Consider the following 20180-nt stretch of genomic DNA (forward strand, 5'->3'; position numbering starts at 1 on the left):
TCAACAGAGCATCATTTGGGAGACAGAAAAACCGAAGTCTAAATTAAACACAGCAGGCAGTCTTCTGTACAAAAATACCGTCCTTGCTAATCTTTCCCTCACACACACCCCTCCCACTATAGCCCCGAGTAGGAAGAGAAAATTACTTTCTATTCTCCTTCACAGAATGTATTAATACAGGAAAATAATGGTTTCAGGCCTGGTCATTAATCCAGCACATAATGTAATGTTTTTTTACTGCCCTCATAATAAGGTCACATAGTATTAAAAAAAGCATCCCTCAGGGGAGGAATCACACACACAAACAGTTGATGGATGTGCGCTGTACGAAGGTGTGTATAATTCACAGCAAATTCAAGTTTGATTGGACAAATGAAAACGCTGACAGGGTGGCTGTAGAGAAACAACCTTGAACAGAGGAGAAAAAGGGCGAGGCACCCCTGTGAGGTTCAGGAGGAGGTTAGCATTATTTCAGGCCCAGTATGGATAAAAAAATGTGCTGAGACTGCAGAGGAATGATCTATGACTGACAACCCACAGGTCGAATTTTAAATATTGCTGTCTTTTGCATGAATTCCTTGCCCTGTGTGAGAACTAGAGAGTGTGGCTTGGAATAAAAACACTAGCATGGCCTAATAATAAGCTGCTACAATAACTTCATTTATCATACAGTGTTCACCTAAAATTATTCTTGTCATGAAAAATCAAAATCAAAGCCAAAGGCACACATACATGTGTCCTTTATTGCCTGCTATTGCTTGCTCGGTGAGTTATTAGTAACTTCTGCCTTGAGGTAGGTCTCACTGAGGCGGACAGTTCATCAAGATGAGTGACAAGTACTGAGGTGTAACATTAGATGGACGGGCTAACAGTAATTCCTCAGTTGCCTCGAGGTGAAAGGTCACATATTGCAGCTATAATGATGCTGTTGAAATGTCATTCAAATAGCTTGGTAGAAGGAGACAGAGCCACATGCAACCAAAGCTCTAAGCTGTTTTCTAAATAAACCCTTTCCCTTTATTTTTTCTTGCTTGGGACGTTTGTAATTTTAATGAATGTGTTTTATTGATTATTATTATTATGTTATCTTGAGTAAATGATACATAGTTATACAAAATGGTGTGTGACAACAACTTACATTTGCTGTCAGCTGTGTGGTCAAGTTAGACACCTTCTCCTGGGATGATTCCAGCTCTCTCCTCAGCTTGCGGATTTGCTGTGAGGAGCAAAAAAAATATTAATGCTGCATTATAAAATAAACAAAGATCAACAAAGCAGCTGACAATGGCTGATATTATACAAGAGGGTGGGTGGAGGATGCTCATGAAATGAATGACTGGTTCCTCTACAAAAAACAAGGATGGAAACAATGGTTAAAAAAAGAGACAGATGAAAGAAAGAAGAGAGGCAGGAAAGAAAACTTACCTCTCCCTGAATCCTTTCCTCAGCCTTGGGAAGAATGCAGGGAATAAAACGTTAAGATGTTAGATAAAAGACATGAGGAGGAGACAAGGAGACGAGAGAAGACAAGAGGAGAGAGGAGCTGTACAAAGTCTCATTTTGCATTGTTTAAAAAAAGCAGAGCATTTACACCCATCCATATTATAAACAAACACACACTCCAATACTGAACTGTAGCTACCTGATTCTGGATGTTGCCCACACTCACCGAGGAGTAGCTTGATGAGGCGTTGGATGCCAGCGAAAGTACAGAGCCATGAACTGGAGAGTAAAAATTAAGAAACAAATACAGAATTAAGTAGATGATTTTTAAACTGCGATCAAGTCAGAACTTTTCTACACCTTACCTTCATCATTGGGCTCCCTGTCCCTGAAGGATCCGGAGCGAACCATTCCCATGCTGCGGGGACGTTCAGCTAGCGACAGCGTGCTGCCCAGCGGCGATGCATTGTACAGTTCCATAGAGGCGTCCTGTGTTGGAATGCTGTTGGATCGAGTCATCCTTGGTGGTCCACCAACAGGGCTGGGAACTATTATAAAAGCAGGATGGTCAAAAGGGAGTTAAAGAAATTATATTTTAGTATTCATCAGAGCGTGTGCACATGTGTATATACAATACACACCCATACTGGTCTTAGAGGTGCGAGGCAGAGATGTGGGTGACGACAGCAGCGGAAGAGTGAGCGAGTCAGTCATACTGAGAATAGTATGAGAGTGCCTCCTCTCTCCTTTCTCCTTCCCTTCCTCCTCTATCTGGGAGCCTCCGTTGAAACTACAGAGAGAGGACAACATCTTTTAACAAGAGGAAAAACACATTACTAAATATAACAGTGAGATACAACGTGTGGTCCCGCTTACCTTAAACCTTTCTTTGGCAGTGTGTTTCTGTCTCTGTGAGAGCTGTGGAGATTAAACAATGTCATTATTTAACCACTGGTGCAGGGAGTTATTAAACTCTCAAGAAAAGGCAGCAGGCACAAAGAAGCACAGTGTGACTGGCAGAGAGCTGGTTTCAGCCAGTAATTATGACTTCACTCAGTGGGGCCACTAAAACACTGATAACAGGCCTGTAGTAATAATAGGAGAGGAAACTCTTTGTGTGTGTGCGTTTGTGTGTCTTTACTTGTTGTTTTAGTTCATAATGTAAATACAACTTTAAAGTTGTATTGAAATTTAAAAAAACACTTATTTAAATGCCCGCTTCAGCATGTGGTGGGACCAAAGGGTTGTTGTTTGTGCTTTTCTTAAGTGACACAGCTCCATCACACCTGGTTCCCTGGTCACACCTGCATTGTCTTTTGGTGTAGTTTCACAACTGACCAGAAGGTGGAGCTACATGGCCGCCTTGAACAGTACATCTTTGATATGGTGCACTCAGCAACAGTTGAACTGACCTGTCTGTAAGACTCAGTGAGGCTTTACTTCCAGAGCTCCAGCTGGAAGGAGGACCTCTGTCCTCTTGTCTCTCTTTGTTGCGGGACTCCATAGTGGTGTAGCCTCTCACCAAATTCTCACTCCGTCTATCCTTCTGTCTCTCCTTTGGCTCAGGGGCCAGGCTCATCTGGAGTGGCAGAGACTCCATGCTGCGATGCAGCCCAGACATACGAGGGCAGAGCAGGGGAGACGTGCTGCCTTCTCTTCCTGCAACCCCTAGAGAAGTGACCTGCCTGGGTCCCAACCCGATTCCTGAGCTGGAAAAGCATACCGAGGAGTTCACATTGAGTACAGGGGCAGGACTGGGGGTCAGACAAGCACTAGAGGTGCTGCCTATTGAACCAGACAGTTCTTGGAGCTTAGAGTAAGGAGGGATCTTTGGAGGCAGGGCATCCTGAACACCCACTTCCAGGCTGTTGGAGTTCAGCTTGTCAAGCTGAGCCATTAATGGAGGCTTTGCCAGACTTCGCATCCCAGACAACCTAAAGACACAAATGTTGAAGCAAATGCGTATTAATGTTTTATTTTGAATGGGAAATAGTCTGTGTGGTCATTACTGTACAGGATATGAATCTCAGTACCTGTGTGTGTTAGGTGAAGGCAGGTCCATGCCCTTGCCAGTGCTGGGAGGTCTCAGCCCGTGTAATTTCCCTTCATTCTCTGAGGGGGTCTGAGCAGGACTGCCCTTCAGAGACACACCCCCACACTCAGAGTCAGTCACTACAGCTTTGGCTTTAGCTCTCTCTTTCTCCTTCTCTCTGTCTGTTTGATTGACAGGACCGGGACTAGGGATCCCACGGCCTCCTGTTTTACTCAACCCTGTTCCAGAACTGAGACCTGAGCCGGGCTCTTTGAGCCTTGAGCCCTGAGGCGCTGTGCTGGAGGGTTTGGTTAGAGCCGAGTTGGTGTCCATGGTGGTGCTCACAGGTCGAGCTGAGCTGGGCCGGGTTAAAGTCAGAGTGCTTGTTTTGGCAGGGCGAGGCAGAGAGCGGTACTGGAGAGATGTCCTGGCATTTGGAGACAGGAAACCACTTTGATCGCTGTTTGAAACATCCAGACTTGTCTTCCGTCCTCCACCACTGGCAGCTGGCTTGACTGGAATACCTGATGTTTTGGAAATCTTCCCTACAGGTGCAGGGATGGTACTACCACCTGTAACACCAGGTGTATTGGTACTATTTGGGCCATTACTGGTAGCTGTGGGGGGTTTCTTGAAACCAAAATTTCCACCAGTTGAGGGCCGGACCAGTCCAGAAGGAGGTTTACGTTGCTCTCCAACTCCACTACCATTTCTGTGGTCTTTACCAGCATCAGAGGAAGACCGCTGAAGACTTGAAGTCTTCACCGCTAGCCGAGACTTATCCATGGGCTTCCCATCTGACTTCACTGCACCTAGAATGGAAAAAAAACAGTGATGACTGAGCAAGCCAGATTAGGACACAATACCTTTTTTGAACACCTACAAGGTCTGTCTGTCTCCTGATAAAACAACCAGCTTTCTGAGAAGACCACACTCACTGCCAGCCAAGTCTCACACACAGTGTTATCACACAGTTACTCCTCTTTTCCATCCTGATGAACTAAAATAGTTTTCTCTTCCCAGTAAGTGCAATACTGCATGTCACAGCTGTGGAGTGCTGAGATTAACATGTGCAGCGTGGCTGTGGGAAAAGTGGTGCTCGCGTTCATAAAGCGTGTCTGTGGGCACAAAATGGCATGAAACACACAGGGTAACTGAATTTCTCCACTCTTGAGGGCTTGTGACGGAGCAGGGTAGTGGAAGGTGATGAAAACACAGCGATTTTGTCCCCATACGAAAACTAATTGCTGTTAGAAAATGAATTGTACTACTTGGGAATTTATAAAGAGATTACACACATGTGAACTGTATGCACCAACCAAACAAGTCCACTCTACCCACACTCTTAATCTGTATCTAACAGGACTTGTTGTGAGGCTTATATACAGGACTTTAACACAGTCAAAAAAAAAACTGTTGCTGAATGAGACCCACCGGCTTGCAGCCTAGGGACATCTGGAGTCACTTAGGAGTATTTATAAACCCGCAGACATATATACCACACACACACTCACGGTTCCTTGTGATGGGAATGTGACACTGACAACACATTACACTTGGAGTTCTTTTGTGAATGTGAAAATTGGGTTTACATGTCAGGTCATAAAGTTAATCCATCGTATAACCGCAACGTTGCCCATTCCAAGAACATTAAACTGTAGAAACACACACTGCTGGCAGTGAGACGCACTGATAGAACCAAGGCATATGTATAAATTTTTGACATAAATAAAGCCTGATCTAGGGTGAAGCTCAGCCTGACGTGGTATCGTGGGTAGACGAGAAACATGAATCACTGTGTGTCTTGATGCAAGAGGTCTGACGTCCCGAACACAATGGTGAAATTCAGAGAAAGTTCCCACACAGCCATCTCTGAATTTTAAAGGAAAATGACTCATTCTGACAGCAGTGGAAAGACAGCACTATGGAATGAAGATGGAGCTATACTGGCTGTATATGTGCATATTCCTTTATAGTGACACAAGTCACTCTAATGATTCTGCTGACATAGTCGCCCTGCCAACATCACACCATCACCATGTGTCACCGTGTATATTTACAACTGTTAAGACACCATATTAATATTTATTTGTGTGTAAGTGAGAGGTTGGTAAACATTAGCAGCAGAGAGGCAGACTGTTTCTACAGATGTGTGTTTCATGCAAGAGAAATATGACCAGTCAACAGCTCAGCACTGACATAATGATGAACACATGCACTGTGTCCCTGTTCCAGATTAAATACTCAACTACTACAGTGGACTACAGTAATATATAACTGTCTCACAATGCAATGCTCACAGCTCACAGTGACTCTTGAAGCACTATCACTGAAAGCAATTGTAGCCAATGTATTTATTAAGTTTGCCAAATTGCTTAAAATGCCTGAAATTCTAATTTAAAATGGACATTATTTACAGGCAATGTATTATAGGATTCATTAATCATTCACAAATAAACATGATCAAACAATAATTATTTGTTGCAAACCCAAATACAATTTATTACGGTATTCTTTATATACTGAATATATAAAAATATGTTTTATAAGAAAATGAGACAAAGTACTTCTACTCAGTGCTCCTGTCTGTGTCTCCTGCAGTTACACAAACTTGCAGACACATCACAAATGAGCCACATGCAGCATCCTGCCAAACCTCAGTGATTAAATGAGCATGAACAAAAAAGACTTCTACTTAAATCTAACTGTCTAAGAATATCAGCCCCTACACACTGATGAGCCACAAGAAAGTCTTTACAATCTGTCTTCACTTGACTTCATGATCTGATTAATTACAGTCCCAAACTCGGTGGCAGATTGAGTAGTCGTGACAACAGATTCCTACTGTGCACATCAATAACAATAACAGCCTGGCACACAGATCATAGCCTGGACCAGCACACTTGTTTGGCATATCTATCATTTCAACCGCTGGCAATACAAACACAGGACAGTCCCACAGAAAGAGGACTGTTTACACAAACCCTGACTATCTAGACAGACACACAGCAGCACAACTAATATCCTGTTGTTTTGGTTGTCTATATGAGTGTGTGAGTGTGTGCATGCTTACATAAACAGCACACAGATGGTGTGCTTAAAAGGCAGCTGCACAATCCTCACCATTGTGCCCCTTTGTGTGTGAGTGTGTGTGTGTGTGTGTGTGTGTTAAGTGTGATGGGTGACACTCTTCAACATCAGATGTGTCTACACACACACACCACCCCCCCCACACACACACTATTAGGCACACATAAATAAAATAAAGGCCTTCTGTGAAGGCTTTTATTTTAGTGCTATAAATTATCTCTGTTCAACACTAAAATAAAGCTTGGGTAGGGAAGGCAATAGGCAGAAAAAACACTGTTGGTCAGTGTGTGTATGTTTGTGTGTGTGCGTGTGTGTTTGGTTGGCTGGCAGGAAGGGTGTGGGTGGTGATGGGCATTTGATACATGGCACCACTTTCTAAAGGCCCAGAGGGTGGGCTGCAGCTGTGGATGAATGTGTGTGACAAAGAGAGTGTGTCTGGGACTGTGTGGGTGTGAGGCTGTCAGAAAGAACAGAACATTAAAAGACAGTCTGAGAAATGTGTCAGCCTGTTCAGGTTATGAAACCAAATGTAGCTATATTTATTCTTTATGTATATTATATATATATATCACTGTGTCTGTGTCTGTGTGTGTGTGCACTTCACTCACCTGCCACTTTCAGCCCGCTCTGGGAGGTGTGTGTGATAGGCGATGTGACTCCCACAGGTGGATTTCTTCCTTTCTTCAACATATTTCCTTGCCCCAGGGTCTGAGGTTTCTTCAGTTCACCCCTCCCTCCTTCCAGCCCCTCTCCATGTGGTCGAGTCTTTTTCCACTTATTGGCGGATTCAGACTTGAGACTTCCTGTTTCGTACACGCTGCTGCCCTGGCTCTTACGGCTAGGTTTGTTATCATCAGAATCCCAGGACAGACCGCTCTCCACTAGAGATCTCTTCTCTGCATCTGTCCGCATCTAGAAAAAATAAGACACTGTGTCAAAAAGTGTTAACCAAACATTGACTTGTGATTACAATACAATAAAATGTCAACTACAAAAAATAAAATTGTTATTAAATCCATTGTATACTCTTTACTCCACCAAAATACAACCAACTCCGTCTACCCACCATTCCATCAAATTCTAGCTGCAACTACAACATTAAAAACACGAAAGATCCTCTCAGGAGCAAGTGTTGGTTTGTCAGTTCCGGTCTCCTGTAGGAACATGGCAGCTCTGTACAGAGGACCTGCTTCCTACAAGAGGCTCGTTTTAAGCCAACAGCTGCTTAAACAGCAATAAAGCAGAGTTATGAACACTGTATTGCATTTCAGGCACTGGCCCTTTAATTGACTAATTTTGGATGCCAGAATTTTTGAAAGATCTCTCTCTGTAACAGTGCAGACTGTTGATGAGGTCATAGTGACAATGACTTTTGACTATCAAATTTTAACTAGGTCATACTCAACTCTGAAGCAAATATGAAGAAAATATGTCAAAGTATTCCCTATTTGTTGTGTTCATAAGAACTGTACAGATAACCAAACAGACAGGAAACTGAACACCTAACGCCTCAGGCCTTTCCAGACACATCCGCAGACTCTGCCTCATCTTGACTGCTCCTGAGCAGAAAAACATGTCCTACTCAGTCAGCCCTAAAACACATTCACTGATGTCTCATCCTTCCAGTCTGAATCCAATTGCATGCTTTGTTTAAACACTTCAAAATAGAAGTGGAGTGAGATGGAAAGGGCCAACAAAAACAAAACACAACTGTACACACACACCACACACTGTCAGAGATTTGACATACAAAGAGAAAATAGACAACACAGCCTAAACATAATCCAATAAGGAAGTATGACAAATGTTTAACAAAAGCAAATCAGGTCAGTTGTCAGTTGTAGTCTTTTATGTATGTGTGTGACAAAAAACAAGTAATACGTGTTATGGGTTATTATGACTCTACACAAGAACGGATATGACTACTTTTACAGAGGCAGATTATTCTTTCCCCGTAGGAGGTAAAACGTTACACAACATATCAGGAGGTGTGTGAATGTGAAGCTGTGTATGTTTGAGACAGTTCAGGGCATTGCACCCAGTGATTCCCATGAGGATTCAAGTGCTGAATTCCTTTTTTATTAAAACCAGTAGACCCCCTGGGCAGGTTCACATGATAGCAAGAGTAGGAGGTGTGCATGAGTGTGTGGGTTGGTGTATATATCTGTGTGTCCTGTTTGACCAGACCTTGCTGATAAAACACTGTCATTTCCTCACATACACTCTCTGATTATTGAAATGGAGGGGGGTGAGATACACATCTGGACAGATGACAAAACATGGACTACTCACAAACAGACAGACAGAGAGGCAGACAGGCATAATATATATTTAAAAAATTAGGTCAACAAGGAGTACTGGTCCACCTCCATGTGGACTGTCCAGGTTTTGTACTGCTTATATATATCTGGGGTGACGCAGAGGAGAATCAGAGACAGGGAAATAGCTTCAGGACCCAAAGACAAAGAGAAAAGCATCAGCCAGGGAGCCATGCCTATTACACATTATGGGGTGCGCGGTGATGGGATGGTTGGTTGTCATGGTAATGATGCCATGGGGTGTAATAGTTGCTATGACTCCTGCAACTAGGCGTTGAGGGGAGGTGCCCCGGTTCTTCCGGCTCGCTGGCCCGGATGCAGGACTGCAGATGGCCCAGTGTGTGTATGTGTGTGTGTGTGCAGATGGCTGTGCTCTAGACCTGTCCTTCAGTATATTAAGAGAGAAGACAAAGACCCACACTCTCAGCATCCCTGTGCTTTGGTTGCTATGGTTACACTGATTTCCTCTCCTTCTCTGTCTATCGCTGTCTCTCTATGTTTCTCTTCGCTTTAAAGTCCCACTGCATTAGTCACATAAACCACACTGTGGAGGTGTGACCTAAATCAGACACTGAAAACACACACAAAAGCACAAGATCTGGGTCCCATGCAGATACATCTTGAGGAATCTCAAGCTGAGCTGTATGTGTGATCTGGATTTTAAAAGCACTAAAGTCATGACCCCCACTCCTACACGATCCCTAAACAACTGACTAAATCAGAGCTTAAAGGAGACATATAAAGTCCCAAACCTTTTAATAAATATGATACAAAAGATTCCTCTTGGAACAATGCAGCTGCCCAGCATGCAGCGTGTCTGTTGCAGCAAACACTAAATGCTGCAGATGTGTTGACTGTTATGGGTGTGTGAAGAATATTTAATTAGGCTTTGTCTCAGATGCCATTAATTGATGCCTGTGTGTGTGTGTCCTCTGAAAGTGTATGACATATTATTCAGCTCCTCATCAATACCTGAGTGGATTAACAGATTAATCAATACTACTGTAAATAACACACACACACTACTTCTCCTTGTTAGTCAGACAGCTGTAGGTTTTATGCTTATGGGTGTCACTTACCACGATGCCTGAGTTTCTGCGGGAGCCAATGGGAGTGGAAGGAAGGGAGTTGAGTGTGGGACTCGTGTTAAACTCTTCAGAACTCAGGTTGTCCGAGCCATCACTCAGTCCACTGCTGATGGAGCTGCTCTCATCCCAACTGAAAGAGACAATGGACAAAGGCATGCAAAGATGTCAGACGATATCAAACAATACTACAGTTCCTGTCAGATTTTTACATTTTTACACTATGTGAGGGCTCAAGGTATTTTACGTTATGTTATGTTTCAAGAAAAATAGTATTGAAAGAAAAGTAAGACTGTAGATAAATAACAGAGTAAATAAACTATTTGCAAAATACAACCAAAAATAATATAAGACAGAGCTGATAAATAAAGAATCTATTGCACAACTTTTTAACTCATAAATAGTATTTGAGTAAGAAATAAAATTCAATAAAACTAGGAATAAACAGCTATATTGAAAAAAACTCCCAGTGTTATGTAACATTTATATTTAGACAATAGTCAATGAAGAGGTTCTTGACTTAATTTGATCGTACAGGATCACAGCTTGTGGTCAAAGGTCAGTGTCCTAAAACACACTGCTGTCTGTGACCAAACGTCTGATTTCATCTTTGTTAGTAGTGTTAACAGTTTGTTAAATACACTGACTGTCAGTGTTCAGCAGCAATTAGGTCAAACCCAGATCGGTGACAGAGATGTGCTCCTATTTTCGGTGCACACATTTGGGCTTTGGCCTGAAGTCTCCTTCAATGGGTCAGCTAGAGTCTAGGTCTCAATGGTATCCTCTCTTATCAGTGTGTCCTTGGTCAACATACCAGATTTTATTCTGCATGTTCACTACAAAGGTGATCATTCAAGTGTCACACAACAAGCAGTCAACTAGATATTTCCTCCTGTATATTCATTGCATCAACTGCCATTCTCCAGCAGCGGTTGGCTGACTTGGCTCTGTGTCTTCCAGTTTGTATTTTTGATTAAATATTCAAGAAGGGACCTCATTTCAAACACACTGTCTGCTCTAAATACCAAACTCTCACACTGCAAGAGCTGAAACACTTGGCAAAGTGAAATTTGGAGTGTTCTCTACATCATATCAACCCACACACGCATACGAAAATAGCACAGAAGAGCATATACTGCTGTATGTGCCCACAAGTGCACACAGTACAAGGCTACAGCAGGGACTATGAAGTTTAGCATTAATTTCCCCGGTGAGCATTGTTCTAAAATACAGGTTAGGCTACTATTAGCGCTAAAATTATATCAAGCATGCCTCGTGGAGGATTCATCTTATGAAGGACTTTATGGTCCTAAAATCCATCATAATTCAAAGTTTGAAAAGAAATCTGCTTTATATAGCTTTACATTTGACAGAAAAAGTGCCAAACGGATTGGCCTATACCTCGGCTTGTGGTGTGTTTAGTTTGTAATTTCCTTGACTTATTATTTATAACAGATCAGGATATAAAGTATTTGGTCACACAAAGCTCGGTACTGACTTGTTTGTGAGCGAGAGGGGAGAGAGTTGAGGTGTGTTTGGATCTGTGGGTTTACATTCTCATGTGCTTGTATACAATAAATAGGTCATGTTTGGGACGTTTGGGGGTTGTGTTTGGATCTCATTAGGGTGAAGAGGTTAGGCTGATGTTACTGTAAAGCAAAGTAAAGAGGGTGGGGCTTGTGTAATGAGGTCATATATATTGCGATGCAGGGAAGGACGGAAGAAAGCGGTGCTGGCCTTCCGGATGGGTGCCTGTGTGGGTCACATTGTACCCTGGGGGACTTAAAGGGGGGGTGGATCAAGGGCAAAGGGGTGTAGGAAAGCCCTCCCTCTCTAGCCTGTGGATATCTTGGACAAAAAGAGCAGATGAGAGCTCAAGTGGGAGTCACATCTTCCTGTCTATATGTCAGAGTGAGATTAAGGGCAAATTTAAGATAGGGCCAGATGCATCCAGACACACTTTAAATCATTCTTAATATAAGCACAGCGCTCTGTTTTGATATAGTAGATTTTAGTGCTTTCAGTTTATTCTTGAAACAAACTCACATTTTCATTAATTGAATGTTTATCTGTCAAATTGAATGTTTGCACTGAAAACAGGGATTTATCTTTTCACGCTGGCAGGTGGCTTGTTTGAGAAGCCTGAGTCAGATTTAACAACTTTCTGAAAAGGATACAGTTTTTACAGGAGATTTAGAGCAGATTTACCCTGCAGTACAAAAGGAACTAATAAACACCAAACTCACAAAGTGGATTTATACTACGAACACAATACTTAAGCATGTGTCATTCGTTCCTCACGGCTCACGGCTGTGAGGCAAACCTCCTTTTGGGAGACACAGCTGCGGTTTACCACCACCTCTCTGAAAAATACTATTGTCCTCATATCCTGTTATTTACTTCAGAGCTATCTGCCTGTCCACTGAGCTTCTGTGAGTGATAACTCAACTCTGATGAATTATTCAGGTCTGAAAATGAAACAAAACAAAACAGAGTCTTTGCTGGGTTTGGTGTCACTCAGCCGACAGATGTGAAAGGGGGAATTCACAGAAGAGACGTACGAGGTCAGGGGTCAAAATCCACAGAGAGCAATAGCATTTATTTATATAGTTCATGAATTCATGAATGAATTTTTCATAATTGTGGGTTGGGTGTCGCAGTTTGTTTGTGTACGTACATTTCAGTGTGATGTTTTGGCAATAGGATGAACAACCGCCAGCTTGATCCACAGAAATTACTCTCAACCTGAGTTAAGTGACTCACACCACTCTGATCCAGGAGCAGGAAATCTTCGCTGTGCCAAAAGACAAGAAGATATCTGCTAAAGATCTTAGACTTTGTGCAGGTTTTTTTTTTCCGTTAAGACGTGTCTGTTCAAGTTAGACCAAAAGTTTTTTTGGCAGACACAGAATTTTCTGATTTCCCAGCCCAAAACTTGATATCTTCGATCAGTGTGGGCCAGCGTACAGGTACAACAGATCCACTGTCAACGAGCTCTTCTTACCATTCTACAGTCCTCCACTGGGTAAGATAAAAGCAAGAGAGTGCTTGAAAAGAGGCTGACGAAATACGAGGATACTCAAGAGAACAGGTCGGAGTGGCATGTGGGGAAAGAAGAAAGAATGGAGTGCTGAAAAAAGTAAAAAGTAGAAGAAGAAACTTCCTCAACTTCTGAGGACGTGATGCACTCACTGAAGAGGATCATCTCTGTTATAATCTCCACTGGTTCCGCCTTATCTTTTTCATTCTATGGCAGCAGCTGCAGAGACTGATAATAGGGATAATATTAGCACTCCATTCATCTACATCACCTCCTTTTGCATATTAGTCTCTCACGCCGAACACCCTTTTAGTGAAGCCACATTTTCATTCATTTTAATTAGCTTATTAACCTATTGAACATGTTTCTCTAAAAAGCAAGGTGGCAAAAATTTGAATCTTTTTCTGGTGATATGCACCATTTACTGAAGAAAATTATGTTTTTAAAAGAGCAGATAAATTCATTAAAATACAAGGTATATAAACAGACAATAATCGCATCTGTATGTCTTCCTTCTGGGTGTTAAATGTCAAAGGATTACAGATCTGAAACCGCAGGTCAGCAAGGCTTGGGATGTTGAAAAATGGTATCCTACGACTGTAATTCTGTAAGCAAAATGAATATCAATGTTGATTTGATTTAGGCTGCAATAAATGTCCATTAAGTTGAAAGCTCATTCTTCACCTTCACCTTCAGAGCACCATGTGCAGCACACAGTATCCCACTGAGCAGAGCATATGCCACACAAACACAATGTAGACTGTCACCCAGGGCCAGCCACACAAAAGTGGCTTCCTGCTTTAAATGCATCTTACAAAGGTGACATCTACCCAGAGCAAATTTGATTTCATCATCCTAAGATATAAAACAACAGTTTAAAATGTCTCCATAATTTAGCTAAATGATAAAGGTCAATGTAAAAAGCATCCTTTCAATAGAGACATCGTTTTTTTTAATTCCTCTTAATATGCAGAGAGGAGCGGCACACCCACTACAACACATAAGCCTCACACGAGCTATCAGGAGAATTGCTGAATAGCTGCTGCTGAGCTAAATAGCCGGCTTTTATTAAGAGGCTTCTGTGTTCCTACTCTATGGAGCTAATTGCTCTGATCTCAACATGAATGGTCTTTTTGCAGCTCATTGAGTGTTCTATGCTCTCTCCTCTACTTTCCTTTTTCCTTTGCGATCCAGTCTGAGGCTGACCAATCGGAGAATGGCAGAAACACAACAGAATAACCAACTACAGAGACAAAGCAGCGCTTGCTGGGTATTGGAGTCCTGCCTGCACCAGCAAACTTAGCAGTACTGGACCATAAGATTTCTATCTAAACAAGCAGCTGTTAAAATGCAATGATCCTGCATGGGGCTGAATAGAGTCAAACTTAATAACAATAAGAGAGTCATTTTGTCAACAGGCACATTATAAAAATTAGCACCCAATAATCCACTAAGACCAAACAGATCAATAACAGGGGGAATAAAATATGTAATCTATTGAATGAACACTTTCACTGTAAGCTACAATGCCAATGCAATGTGACCAATCAGGAGCTGCCAGGGTCACTTTGAAGCAGATACTAATGAAGGACTGGCAGAGTCTTTCTTTAGGAGACATAACAGTGATACAGAAATACACAAAAGGAACAAGTTTGAAAAAAATAGTTTAATGTTTTTGTTCCATCATGGGGTGAAACGTGTCCTATCCAGGGTGATCTTTGGACACATATGCATGGAAAGTGTTTCTGCAGTCCTACAGTGGACAGGAACTTTCCATTCCTATTAAAATCCACAGTGTCACATGGCAGAACCCAAAATGGCAAAATCAGACGGGTTCCTGGTTGTAGTGATGCCTTTTCAGGCGAATGGAAAGTAGGGCACTGCCAGACTGGCACTGGGCAGTGGGCTCGGAAACCAGAGGGGGCACGCATGAAAGAGCTGCTGAAGTCATTAAACGCACTAAAACCAAATTGTGTGAGGCTGACTGAGGAGAGACGGCAATTAGGTGAGATGCACTGTCTGTACAATTTAATGTTAGCAGATTAATCTCAGATTGCCCTGAAGAGGAAGTTGACAGCAAACAGAGTGGACACATTAGCTAAAACAGCTAGAACTGACAACAAACACAGAACTTTGGTAAGTGACCTCACCTGGAGGAGCTATACCCTCCACAGACAGCCAAACTTTAGGTGGGGCACTGGCAACTTTATTTATCCTCAGGTAGTTAATTAACTTTAGATAAATCCTTCACTAACATGGTATGTGAGCCTGTTAATATGTCTACAGCTCAATAGGGAACTGCTAGTTATTAACAGAGAAATACTACAATAAAGCCCTAAAATACTGACAACAGTAACAGACACTGGCAGACAGCAAGAGAGAGAGAGAGTTACCATCCAGGCCAACAAAATGTCACTTTCCACATTACAGCTGCATAACTGATTGCTATTCCTTTAACAGGCACCTGCTGAGGAAAAAAATAGTTGAACTAACCTAAAAGGTTAAACGTAAATAGATCTCAGTGTCTGCTTCAACTTCCTCTACAGGTTTGAGTCAGGACACATAAAACAGGATCTAAACTCAACTGACTGTACACACACACACAAAACACAACATCGCTTATTTACAGTGGAAAGCAGCATGACCTGCCACACCTATTGTCAGCTTTCCAACAGTCACAGTGGCATTAACCACATGGAAACATTGTGTCTTAAACAAATAGCACGAAGATTTAATAATAAAACCATGGTGTACTGTGTGTGTGTGAGCTGTGGCTGGACATCTACCTGATAAGACTGAAAAAAGGGCAAATGTGGTTAGTGTGCACAGATGGCTAACAATATGGGTGCCTGGACCAGTCCAGCAGCTTATCGCCAGGAAACAAACACACCCATACACACAGATCTGTGAATCACCTTGGTGATTTATAAGCACACCATCCAAACATTATTTTCAAATAAAAGTGTATAAAATAACAGAGAGCTTGAGCTGGTATTGAAACTCTTTTTTTACTGGATGAAGCTATAAACACCGATGTTTAGGACGTTGCATAGGATTACCCACATTGCAGCACCATATAGGGCCGTGAAGGATTTCCCTCTGCAGACCAAGACCTTCACGGCACTCTGACACATAGATGGTGTGCGCATCCAGGCACTGCAGACATACTGTAACCATGGGATAATCAGATTGGCTATTTCCATAAATTAGATGCCATCTGCTACATTTTGGAGTCATGGTATGTTCTTATCAAAGACATGCTTAAATACTTGCTGTACTGACAAAGTCCCACTGATAAATAACTGATTTAAAAATGTATTAATGATGCCTCATTGCTGTCTGGAAGCTTGTAGCACTTGTGCAGTAACTAACAGTAAATCTGTCATTAAAAGTGGCTCTTAATTAGCAGCCCCTATACACACGCTCTGTTGCGTTGTATTGTTGAACACTTACAGTAAATCATTGACAACACTCAATTAAAAACTGGCAGGATGCCTCTGGGTGCACACTAAACAGAGAAATTAATTTCCTCTTCAGTGTTACTTATTATTTTCTCTCTGTCCAGTTTTCCATGATGTGGAGTGGAACAATGTGTGATAGCTGAAGCTTGGACACACACATCCAGAATGACAACACACACACACACACACAACAGCAGCAGTATTTGGGCATTACAGCGGATTACTGAACAGGCTGGAGTTAATAAGCTCGTAATTACTGCTAATTCCATCTGCCACCTGGATCAGAGACGGCCAGGGGCCACAGCTAAAGGTGCTGCATGTGTATGTGTGTTTTTATATATATATATATATATATATATATATATATATATATATATATATATATATGTGTGTGTGTGTGTAATACCATGATAGAAAGAGGAGGTCACATCCCTAAATGGCCATTGCAGAGGAGAAACCCTGTTGTGCCTTTGACAGGCATAAAGTTGACAGCGTTAGGCCTGGAGGTTTAAGACAGAGGCGCTCACACACACACACACATACAAACTCACAAATCAAATGGTCTAAATTGCCAGTGTCTCCTGAGCTTGAGCTAGAGCTTGAATTGGCTGTCAGAAGTGTGTGATGTTAGAAAGGCGGCTTGGCTGAAGTCAGTGCTCCGCTGAGGGTAACACTAAGTCGGCCAGGGTCCAAGCATTACTGGCTCCAAGGTGTGTGTTTGTATGTGGAAGAATATTGAGGCACATCATTCTTCCATGCTCTCCTCACAAGGACGGGGACACATTCTACAAATGCTTGGGGCTTTATGGATGGAAAGTTTCAACTCAGAAAAGGCATGAAATCCTGGTGAAGTGAGATGCTTTTGTTTTCAGAATGTGGGGTGGAGATAGGTGGACACACAGTGAAATAATGAATTTCTTCACTAAAAGTCTACTTAAACAGCAAAATTTCTTTTCTGCTCATAACCTCACCAGGATGAATTAAATATATTCGGAGTTCAACACGTCACATGTGCTGTTTGACTGCTGTGAAATGAAACAGCACATCCAAAGCAAGGCTCCAACATCATATAAGGAATGCTGAGTGGAGAAATTCTCTTGGAGCAAAAAAAATGGTGTGACTGTTGATCATGTTGACATCCATAGTGTCATCTTGATCTTCTCACACTGTCAGCCCCAGAAAGGGAAACAGTAGGAGGCAGGAGAAGTGTGTGGATAATTCCTTGAAAGGCAAGAACCTTCTTTTTTGTCATCCCTTTGTGTCTTTGTTTTAGTCGGATCAAAGGGGGTTAAAGTTTAAAGGTTACTGGACCTTATTCTAAACCAGACTGCTCCACTGTCCCATTACTATTATTTTTTGCATTAGAAGCAAACTTCCTTGTTCAGTAAAAAGTGGGTCTCTCTAAAACGTTACTCCAAAAGTTCACCACACTAGATTTTATAAAAGAGCATTGAAGTGTGTTAAGAGTTCTACTATGACCCAATAACCTCTGACCTCCAAAGTCCTTTTCGTTTTCACAAGCGAGCAGGAAGCAGCAGAGGGACAGCACTCCTGGGATAAGGTGGAATGGCCTTTAAATCACCTTCATAAGTAGTTCAGTCTGGGGTGCAGTGTGGAGCGGTTACCGGCCCCAACTCAGAACCAGGGAGGAGCTCGCAAGGGGAACCCCGGCACACAGAGGCCCAGGACAGGGGTTGGGATCCTGGGGTAGAATTACCTCTGGCCTCCCTCCAGACACGTCAGCTGACTTAACGGCTGTGTGAATTAACGGTGCATAGGGGATGTTTTGGTTTGAAAGAAGGGGGGGGGGACCAGTGAGAGGACGAAAGGGAAGGCTGTGAAGGAAAGAGAGGGAGGTGCCGCTATTTGAATGAAGCGTGCTTCTTCCAGGTTGCTGTTAACTTGAAGCAGCTGTGCGAAAGATGGTGCCTCAGACATGTGCAAAAATACAAACACATACACACAAGCGCTTCTACTGACAGATGCCTTTAGATCAACAAACTACAGTAAAGCAACAAAGCCTGAGGCAACATAAACCAAGCTGTAGACAGCTGTGTGACAGGCTGAGCCGAAAACACTTATTCATCTAACAATGTACCAAAACAATGAAATATGATCGAGCCAGCATGTTAGGTCCTTGTAGGATAAAATGTTTTTCAACCACAACCATTAATATTAACTAGTCACTTAATAGTGATATGTTAGTATTGATTTACAGTCACTGTCAATATTTGTAGCCAAAACAGGGAAGTATCCAGCTACAACCCGCAATGTCACACACACGGCAGATGGAGGAACCACAATGTCAGTAGGATGTGAAAAAGGGTTATGGCTACCAAATACCACAGCCAAACAACTGGTACATCCATATAAATATAATTTTAGATGGCATTCTCTCCCTACACAGGACAAAAATACATATTCCCTGAAATCCTTCTATACAGTGTGACTACAATTCTAACAAGAATGCCACTAAGCACCTGCCAAAGGTTGTCCAAACACCACCTGATCAGAGAGGAATGAAAGGCCTATTGACTGGAGCAGAGATACTTTTTCACTTCTGCTGGCTGAGATAAAGCAGACACCTATTAAAACACACACATTACTCCCATGCTGTTAAGGAGGGACAGGCAAGTCGTTTTATGTGTGTGTTTTTGTTTTTGTATCCGCATATGTGAAGATGTAGTGGTGGCCGAAAGGCCTGCAGAAACCCGCACCCATCACCTGCTGTCGCTTATAACACACACACACACTTTGGATATGCCACTTCAAGTTGTTAGAGTGAGTTTGGGAGACATTCCTTGCCCTCAGGGCCGCTCAAAACACACACACTTCACATTCCAGTGAGTGTATTCTGGGGTCCCACTCCCTGATCCTCCAACATATGCAGACGCACATATGCATACCACTCCACGAGTGCACAGACACACAAACACAGAGACGTAAAATGACAGGTCCAGAGGTTCCATTAAAAACCTCAGCCGCAAGTCTGTCGCTCCAACAAAAACCAAAAGGGAGCGTCTCACTTTTCATTCAACTCAACAACTCCCCGAAAGTTTCAATACAACACACTGTCTGATCCTGCTGTTCCTAGAAAACTGCTCACTATCATGTGAGAATGACATCCTGGGCTTGTTCTCTTCTGATGTTAGCCCTAAAACTTTTCCGACATCCCCAGCTGCCTGTTAAGGTGCACTGTTGTCTGACTGTAGGTCCTCCTTTGGCCTTTGATGTAACAGAGTCACTCACTAAACCACAGGAGGGACCACCTCATGAAAATATGAGCTCTGTTTGTGAACACTGGCTCCTGTGTGCACAATAAAAAGGCTTAGGGGCATGTGTCTGACAAGCACAGGTTACAAGCATCTGCTGTTTCACTCTGGTCTCCCTAATGACCTTGTATGCAGGGAAAGTAAACTTGTTCACATAATTATGAAACATCAAGAGCCGGTGGCTGTGTGAAATAACTTTGGCCATGCTGTCTTTCATCCAAACAAGGAACCAAAATTTATAAATATATAATCGACAAAAGGTGGAGCAAGGCCTGCACATGCCCGGGAGTCGTCTTACCTGTTTCCTATGTAAACCGGTAACACCCTAAAATGACAACACAATTTTCAACGCATTTTTCATTATTGTTATTGTTTTCACTTGTGCAGACATGTCTGCCTGCTGAAGAGAGTTTCAGTTCCTCTTCAAGCCTCATGATTC

At 42.5% G+C, this 20180-nt stretch overlaps 1 protein-coding gene across 5 annotated transcripts in view; it reads right to left on the minus strand.

Moving 5' to 3' along the window:
- Nucleotides 1–20180, minus strand: part of nav1a (neuron navigator 1a) — a 69596-nt gene that overhangs the window by 7273 nt on the left and 42143 nt on the right. For 3 of the 5 annotated variants that reach the window (XM_028408858.1, XM_028408861.1, XM_028408862.1), the window contains 9 exons: nt 9963–10101; nt 7174–7477; nt 3477–4287; nt 2856–3377; nt 2320–2361; nt 2085–2233; nt 1809–1991; nt 1643–1722; nt 1139–1216 (listed from right to left, as the gene is read on the minus strand). In XM_028408858.1, the coding sequence (XP_028264659.1) occupies nt 1139–1216; nt 1643–1722; nt 1809–1991; nt 2085–2233; nt 2320–2361; nt 2856–3377; nt 3477–4287; nt 7174–7477; nt 9963–10101 (2308 nt within the window). Of the gene's footprint in view, nt 1–1138; nt 1217–1425; nt 1450–1642; nt 1723–1808; nt 1992–2084; nt 2234–2319; nt 2362–2855; nt 3378–3476; nt 4288–7173; nt 7478–9962; nt 10102–20180 lie in introns of all 5 variants that reach the window. The other 2 variants (XM_028408859.1, XM_028408860.1) reach the window with 2 other exon arrangements.

This window comes from Parambassis ranga, chromosome 7, assembly GCF_900634625.1.
Source record: "Parambassis ranga chromosome 7, fParRan2.1, whole genome shotgun sequence".
Classification (NCBI taxonomy): domain Eukaryota; kingdom Metazoa; phylum Chordata; class Actinopteri; family Ambassidae; genus Parambassis; species Parambassis ranga.